Here is an 8,590-nt window from a genome sequence, read left to right as displayed (position 1 = left end):
AAAAAGTTTTCTTCCCCTGTGACCTTTAAAATGGAAACAGGTCTTAGGATAACTCTGTCACTGCAGAAACATTTCTTAGCAAGCAGTCACAAATGCGATCACACTACTGTTCTTATTATTTCTAATACACTTTCTGCTGATTAAGGAACCCTCCAGTGCAGGTTCTGATGGCGATATTTGAAAGCCCTTATTCCAGTCACTGCTGGACCCAGACAGATGCATTGTACGACTCCAGGGATGCCATTCATATTACACACACATCCAACACCTGCCAAAGTTTTCTTGTGTCCGTTTGATGTGTTTTGTTTCTGCAGTTAAAAAAAAAGAAAAGAAAAGAAAACTCACCTGAGATCTACCCTCTTAGTAAATTTTTATGTGCACAATATAATTTTGTGAACTCTTACGTTGTATAGCAGATCTCTAGAACTCATTCACAGCAGAACTGAAACATCATTCCCTTTGAATAATAACTCCCCATTTTGATAGGAACAGGGGCAGGGTCCCTGGCGAGGGCTCCACCCTCAAGCCTGGACCTGAAGCCCTAAATGAGAACAGGCATTCCTGTTTCTGAGCCTGAATGTTGCTTTTTGGCCTGCCCTGCCCCCACATCCTGTGCCCATGTAAACCTCAGACCGCAGCTGGCAGAGGGAAAAGCAGCCAGACTTTGAGAGAAGCAGCAACTGAGAGTCGGAGAGGATGGATAGATACAGCTTAACTTCAGACGGCACGACTTTGGAGAGGAGCCTGGCTGGAGATGGCCAGGTCGCAGCGAAAGATCACCTTCCTGCAGCAGCCCCTTTCCAGCTGTTCTTCTACTGAGAGCCACTTCCACTGCTTCGTAAAACCTCTGCACTCACCAGTCTTTAAGTCTGTATGACCCGATTCTTCCTGGATGCCAGACACGAACTTGGGTACCAAGAGGTCAGGGTGTATGTCACCCCGACTCACCACTGAGCTGGTTAACACTTAGCCATCAGCAGATGGCCACTAAAAGAGCATTGTTTGTAATACATGCCCTCTGGGGCTCCAGAGTTTGTGGACAACTTGGTACGGGGTTCATTCCTGCCTAAAAAAGGAACTCGCCCCAGCTCGTGCACCTGCTCACCTGTGTGCTCCCCCTCCTGCAAGGGGTTTGAACTCAGCAAAACAAGCACCCCCACTCCCCGAAAAAACCCACCCTACCCCGCTGTCCCCAGCCCCTCAAGGGAGTCAGGAAACTTTACTGTCTCAATTTCCTCCACCCTCAAATGGGCACTTTTTTTTTTTTTGAGATGGAGTCTCGCTCTGCCGCCCAGGCTGGAGTGCAGTGGCCGGATCTCAGCTCACTGCAAGCTCCGCCTCCCGGGTTCAAGCCATTCTCCTGCCTCAGCCTCCCAAGTAGCTGGGACTACAGGCGCCCGCCACCATGCCTGGTTTTTTTTTTTTTTTTTTTTTGAGATGGAGTCTCGCTCTGCCGCCCAGGCTGGAGTGCAGTGGCCGGATCTCAGCTCACTGCAAGCTCCGCCTCCCGGGTTTACGCCATTCTCCTGCCTCAGCCTCCCGAGTAGCTGGGACTACGGGCGCCGCCACCTCGCCCGGCTAGTTTTTGTATGTTTAGTAGAGACGGGGTTTCACCGTGTTAGCCAGGATGGTCTGGATCTCCTGACCTCGTGATCTGCCCGGCTCGGCCTCCCAAAGTGCTGGGATTACAGGCTTGAGCCACCGCGCCCGGCCCAAATGGGCACTTTTGACTAGGGGGCTTCGGATGTTATCTCACTGCTCCAGAATGCAGACTGATATCTAACCCACACAAGCACACCTATTACAAGGCCTGGGTATTTTAAAGTAACTATCCATCACATAACCTGAATGATAGAACCAGGAATGTGAGTACTATTTTTAATTTTATAAAATCGTTAGAATTGCCAGCTGATGTTCTATCCTTGTTCTGATATACGAAAAATGTTTTTCACATGCAGAAAAAACATTGTTGACCCGGAAGATCCCCGATGTGTCCGGTTAACGCTCACTGGCCGGATGATCGCAGTGTCTCCAGAAGAAGTAGAATTTGCCAAGCAAGCCATGTTTTCAAGGTGTGTAAATGCTTTAAAATTGATATGCCCAGAAATATACAATAATAATAAGCAGAGGTCAGGCTGTGCCATTTGATGCCTCTGATGCAATGACGGTGATTAGTCTCCACTGCCCTTCGGTGGTAATAGGACCAAGCTAGCCTGGCTGTGGAGATTACTAGCAGTGGCAGCAGAAGCCAGGTGAATGCCTCTGGAGAGCACTGCACTGAGCTGTTCTAGGTAATTCCTACCTACTTTCAACCTTTGACGATGCCCTGCCTTGCCGTGAAAAGAGCTGAGCCTTTCTCGTCAACACCACAAACATTTTCAAGCATCCACTCGAAACAAAGCACATTGCCTGCTGGGGACGCCAGCACAGCGTTTCGCAGTGTGGTGTTCTCACCCTTAAATCAGTAGCATGCTGACTTAGATGCAGCTTTATGGGCCCCACCTCCGCCTACTTACTGGATCAAACTCTCCGGAAACAAGGCTCAGGAATCTGTATTGTAAAAGGCAAGCTGCAGGAAATTGATGTGCATGCTAAAGTTTGAGAACCACAGCCGTAGGGGTCCACACAAGTGAGAGGGCGGCCCAGCCTGGAGTCAGAGCTTGTGCAAGCTGAGGACAGCGCACGCACGCAGGGGTGGCCTTTCCACAGGTGTCCATGCAGGGGCAGCCAGAAATGGAGGCTCGGAGCTGGGGTGCGGGCTGGTGCAGCGATGGAAACAGGCTAGAAGGCATTGGTCTGCAGTCGAGGGAGGGTAACACGAAGGCAAGTGTTGAGCTGGAGGGGCGATCCACAACCCCACAGGAAGAGGAAGATCCTGCACACAGGGATGCGGCGAATAAGCAAGCCTTGTAAGGACACAGAAAAGGGCTAGAGGCATAATCGGGGAAAACTAGAATTACTGGGATTGGATATGGTCACATGAGCTCATGGCTTTCAATACTTAAAGAAACAGATGATTGTGTGTGTGTGTGTGTGTGTGCGCGCACAAACGTTTTTATTTTTTATTTTTATTTTTTATTGCTAGCTTTTAAACTCAACTCTAGTTCTTGAGTTCCTCTCTTCTTTCACATGTTATTATAAGCAATTAGAAGAGGCCAAAATCTTCCCTAGATCAGTGGATTCGTTAGGTTTATTTCCTATTTTCTTGTTTTTAATTTTTATTTTAAGTACTGGGATACATGTGCAGAACGTGCGGGTTTGTTACATAGGTATACATGTGCCATGGTGGTTTGCTGTACCTGTCATCTAGGTTTTAAGCCCCCCATAATTAGGTATGTGTCCTAATGCTTTTCATCCCCTTGCCCCCACCCCCCAACAGGCCCCAGGTGTGTGATGTTCCCCTCCCGGTGTCCGTGTGTTCTCATTGTTCAACTCCCACTTAGGAGTGAGAACATGCGGTGTTTAGTTTTCTGTTCCGGTGTTAGTTTGCTGAGGATGATGGTTTCCAGCATCATCCATGTCCCTGCAAAGGACATGAATTCATCCTTTTCTGTGGCTACATAGTATTCCATGGTGTATATGTGCCACATTTTCTTTATCCAGTCTATTACTGATGGGCATTTGGGTTGGTTCCAAGCCTTTGCTATTGTAAATAGTGCTGCAATAAACATATGTGCACATGTGTCTTTATAGTAGAATGGTTTATAATCCTTTGGGTATATACGCAGTCATGAGATTGCTGGGTCAAATGGTATTTCTGGTTCTAGATCCTTGAGGAATTGCCACACTGGTTGAAGTAATTTACATTCCCACCAACAGTGTAAAAGCATTTCTATTTCTCCTCAGCCTTGCCAGCATCTGTTGTTTCCTGACTTTTTAATGATTGCCATTCTAACTGCCATGGGATGGTATCTCACTGTGGTTTTGATTTGCATTTCTCTAATGACCAGTGATGATGAGTTTTGTTTCATATACTTGTTGGCCACATAAATGTCTTCTTTTGCTTCATGACTAAAACACAAAAAGTAATTGCAACAAAAGCCAAAATTGATAAATGGAGTCTAATTAAACTAAAGAGCTTCTGCACAGCAAAAGAAGCTATCATCAGAGTGAACAGGCAACCTACAGAATGGGTGAAAATTTTTTCAATCTACCCATCTGACAAAGGTCTAATATCCAGAACTGATCAGGAACTTAAACAAATTTACAAGAAAAAAACAAACAACCCCATCAAAAAGTGGGCGAAGGATGTGAACATTTCCTATTTTCCACCTAACTATACACAACAGCATTGCCAAGCCTGCCTACCGCTACATAATGTGGGTCCCCTTACCTCCAGCTTTCGGTAGCCTTTCTCTGCTTTTATTTTTAATTTTAGAGACAAGGTCTTTTTCTTTTGTGCAGGCTGGAGTTCAGTGGCATGATCATATTTCACTGCAGCCTTCAACTCCTGGGCTCAAGGGGTCTTCTTGCCTCAGCCTCCTGAGTAGCTGGGACTACCCACAGGCACGACCTTTTTTGGAGACAGAGTCTCAGTCTGTCACCCAGGCTGGAGTGCAGTGGCACGATCTCAGCTCACTGCAACCTCTGCCTCCCTGGTTCAAGTGATTCTTGTGCCTCAGCCTTCCGAGTAGCTGGGGTTACAGGTGTGCGCCACCACACCTGGCTAATTTTTGTATTTTTAGTAGAGAAGGGGTTTTGCCATGTTGTCCAGGCTGGTCTCGAACTCCTGGCCTCATGTGATCCTCCTGCCTCAGCCTCTCAAAGTGCTGGGATGACAGGTGTGAACCACTCCACCCAGCCAGGCACCACCTTTTTATAAGCCCTCACTGTCGGTTTCTTCAGGGTCCTTCCAGCTTCCACCCACTGCCTGGGCCCAAAGCCAGTGCCCCATGGATTAGGGTTTGTTGCACCAGCACCACTTCCAGGTATCAAACTTCATTCCAGTTATCAGTACAAAAGCAGGTTTCTTAAAACAACAAAAATCATGTTATTATCTTGGCTGCATAATATTTGGGGTGTTATGGCATCAGATCAGCAACTTTTGTTCAAATGGATTAAGAAAACAGTTTTGGATACTGTACTTTCAATTTCCCCATATGTTTATTATTGTTTCAAAATAAATTATTCTTCAAAAAGATGATTGACTGGGTGTGGTGGCACACACCTATAATTCTAGCACTTTGGAAGGCTGAGGCAGAAGGATTGCTTGAGGCCAGGCGTTCAAGACCAGCCTGGGCAACATAGTAAGACTGTATCTCTACAAAAAAAAAATTTTTTTTATTAGCCAGGCATGGTGGCATGCTACTCATGAGGCTGAAGCAGGAGGATCGCTTGAGCCCAGGAGGTCAAGGCTGCAGTGAACTATGACCCCACCCCTGCACTGCAGCCAGGGCAACAGAGCAAGATCCTATCTCTAAAAAAAAATTTTTTTTTTTAAATAAAGATCATCAACCTATTATTGCATTTGCTTTGCAATAAATGTTTTTCCCAGTTTGAACTTGGTCTTTGAATTATGTTTATAACATTTTTAGAGATAAAGGAAATTTTTATGAAGTTAAAAAAGAGGCCGGGCGCGGTGGCTCAAGCCTGTAATCCCAGCACTTTGGGAGGCCGAGACGGGCGGATCACGAGGTCAGGAGATCGAGACCATCCTGGCTAACATGGTGAAACCCCGTATCTACTAAAAAATACAAAAAAAAAAAAACTAGCCAGGCGAGGTGGCGGCGCCTGCAGTCCCAGCTACTCGGGAGGCTGAGGCAGGAGAATGGTGTAAACTGGGGAGGCGGAGCTTGCGGTGAGCTGAGATCCGGCCACTGAACTCCAGCCCGGGCGGCAGAGCGAAACTCCGTCTCAAAAAAAAAAAAAAAGAAAGAAGTTAGCCACAGCCCCTGCCCTCAATGATACCGCAGCATGTTTAGGGATATGCATGGGGGAGAGGCAAGTCAGTCAACAGCACAAGACGGGATGTGACATTGCCTGTCAACTCCAGCTGGCTCTCACTTGCCTTAGTAGCTCTCAGCCTGCTGCATGACTAGAAATCTTCCCATGAACAAGCTGGTTTCACAGACTCACCATTCTGTTAACATTTCATATAGAGATGCATAAAGCCTTTCTTTGTTTCCTAATAATGGTAGCCAGCCTCCACTGAGCACTTACTCTCTGCAGGTGTTTTATATGTGGTTCAATGCCTGCTCCCCCACACCGTCCTATGAAAAGCCCCGTCAACATCACCCCACGTGACAGGTAATGAGACAGAGGCTTGAGAGTGCCGACAGCCCACTGGCATTACGGCTTATCAGCAGTTGAACTGAGATTCACACCAAGGAGCCTGGCCCACAACTTGAGCCTCTAGCCACTGGGCTACGGTCTACAGTCCCTGACTTCCTGTGGTGGTCCCAGGCACTGACACTCAGCTCCCTGGTTCTGCCTCTGAGCGGCTGTCAGCCCAAATGAGGCCTGGAGTCTGGAGGTCCTGTGACTTGGCCCAGGGTGCACTCCTCTGATAAAAGCAGCTTTACTGTGGTCTCTCTTTATTCCTACAGGCACCCAGGGATGAGGAAGTGGCCTCGTCAATATGAATGGTTCTTTATGAAGATGAGGATAGAACATATCTGGCTTCAGAAATGGTATGGAGGCGTATCCAATATTTCAAGGGAGGAATATTTCAAAGCAGTTCCCAGAAAGGCCTGATGGAGTAAGAAGAAAGTCCTTGGTGTTTGCACTTGAATAAAAACCTTTTCAGTGATGCAGCCAGACAGCCATTGACCACTGTCTCTTTGTCGAAGGGTTCATAGCAGCCCTGCCATCCCTGCAGCAGAATGAGAGAGGGTGAACAGGGAACTCTATGCTAGATTTGAGATTAAAGTGGTCATTTGCAGATCTCCAACTCACACGGATACTTCACGTAGATAGTCTTTATTCCATTGTATTCAATCCAGACTCACCTATTCAGAAATCATATAATAGCTGGTGGTCAGAATGACGTTTGAGATCATTGTTGTTTCACTCTTTAAGAAAAGACAATACCTGTACCTACAACGTGATTGCTTTGTACTGTGAGAGTGTCTTTGTTGCTTGCTGTGCCAAATGCAGTCTTGGTTCTAAGCTCATCGTGACCACGAAGGAGCTGACTGTGCATCACACAGCCACAATATTGTTTTTAGGGTGAGGTGGAGGACTGTGTGTCCGTGGATTACTCCTTCTGCTGGTGGATTGCAAATGCATTATTAGGTCATATTGGCTAGAAGGTACTGGTCACTTATGCAACTTTTTTCCCACCATGACATGAAAGCAGTGTAAGAACACAGGATGCTTTGTGCACAGCCCTTCTCTAAGTAAGCAGCCATGGCAGTGCGTTAAAGAGAAAGGAGCAGCTTTGACATTAAGCTCCCCAGATCCCTGCTGCTCATACCTCTGGCAAGCGTTCCCCTCTCTCATGCATGAACAGGGGCATCCAAAATAAGAAGCTCCCCATTCTGTGGTGGGGAAAGCGGAGAGGGGAGAGGGTGAAGCTGGGAAAGTAAAGGCAGCATGTTACAGAAGGAAGAAAGGAAGCCAGTAGCTGAGGGCCCACTGCCTGCCCAGCCCTGGGCCAGGCCCTCAACAGAAGCCATCTCATTTAAGCCCTGCAACCAATGAGATGCACGTCATCATTGGCTCTTACAGACACGAAAACTAGACTCAGAGAGGCTGAGTCCACATCCCAGACAGCTCACTGCAGACACGGGTGGCGTGGTTCCTAGAAGACGTCCAGTTTTGACAACAAAAGAGTTATTGAAATGCACGGGTAGAAATTGAACCAGGAAAATCAGTAAAGTGATTGTAAAAAAGAAGGACTAGCTTGCCTGGAGATGATGTTTCTTGCTTTTGGGGGGGGGAAAAAGTGTGTGAAATTTGATTCTTACTATAGATTTAAAATTTTCTACATATTGTATGTAGGAGCTCCTAGTGTTTTCAAGAAATTAGACTGTACCTGTGTACACTTCTAAGGCCTACATGGACCTATGTATATATATCTAAGACCTCTGATCATTAAAACCTATAAAGGGTTGAGCTGTCTCAAGTTTTCTGTCTTTCCGTAATGACTATAAACTTTCTTTGGTAGGTTAGGGAGGTTGTATAACATAAAAAACACATCACTATATATAGGAAATATGCATTTTTCAAGTAAATAAAAGTGTCATTAATGATTATAAACTTTTGCGTAACAAAATAACACATGATGAGAGTTTGAGTTGTCAAAATATATATATATATATATATATATATATATATATATATTTTTTTTTTTGAGATGGAGTCTCGCTCTGTCACCCAGGCTGGAGTGCAGTGGCGCGATCTCAGCTCACTGCAACCTCTGCCTCCCGGGTTCAAGCCATTCTCCTGCCTCAGCCTCCCGAGTAGCTGGGACTACAGGCGCCCGGCTAATTTTTGTATTTTTAGTAGAGATGGGGTTTCACCGTGTTTGGCAGGATGGTCTCGATCTCCTGACCTCGTGATCCGCCCGTCTCGGTCTCCCAAAGTGCTGGGATTACAGGCGTGAGCCACCGCGCCCGGCCTGTCAAAATACATTTTAATTACCATTGCT

At 46.4% G+C, this 8,590-nt stretch overlaps 1 protein-coding gene across 1 annotated transcript in view; it reads left to right on the top strand.

Annotated features, from left to right (window-relative positions):
- CREG2 (cellular repressor of E1A-stimulated genes 2) overlaps nt 1-7,873 on the top strand; it is a 43,412-nt gene extending 35,539 nt beyond the window's left edge. Inside the window, exons 3-4 of the mRNA XM_011956657.1 lie at nt 1,959-2,072; nt 6,546-7,873. Coding sequence (XP_011812047.1) covers nt 1,959-2,072; nt 6,546-6,693 — 262 coding nt within the window. The 3' untranslated portion in view covers nt 6,694-7,873. The remainder of the gene's footprint in view (nt 1-1,958; nt 2,073-6,545) is intronic.
- Nucleotides 7,874-8,590: the final 717 nt, after the last annotated feature.

Source organism: Colobus angolensis, unplaced genomic scaffold (assembly GCF_000951035.1).
Source record: "Colobus angolensis palliatus isolate OR3802 unplaced genomic scaffold, Cang.pa_1.0 Scaffold42, whole genome shotgun sequence".
Classification (NCBI taxonomy): domain Eukaryota; kingdom Metazoa; phylum Chordata; class Mammalia; order Primates; family Cercopithecidae; genus Colobus; species Colobus angolensis.
Note: the sequence above shows the minus strand (reverse complement) of the source record. Positions and strands in the feature narration are given on the sequence as shown.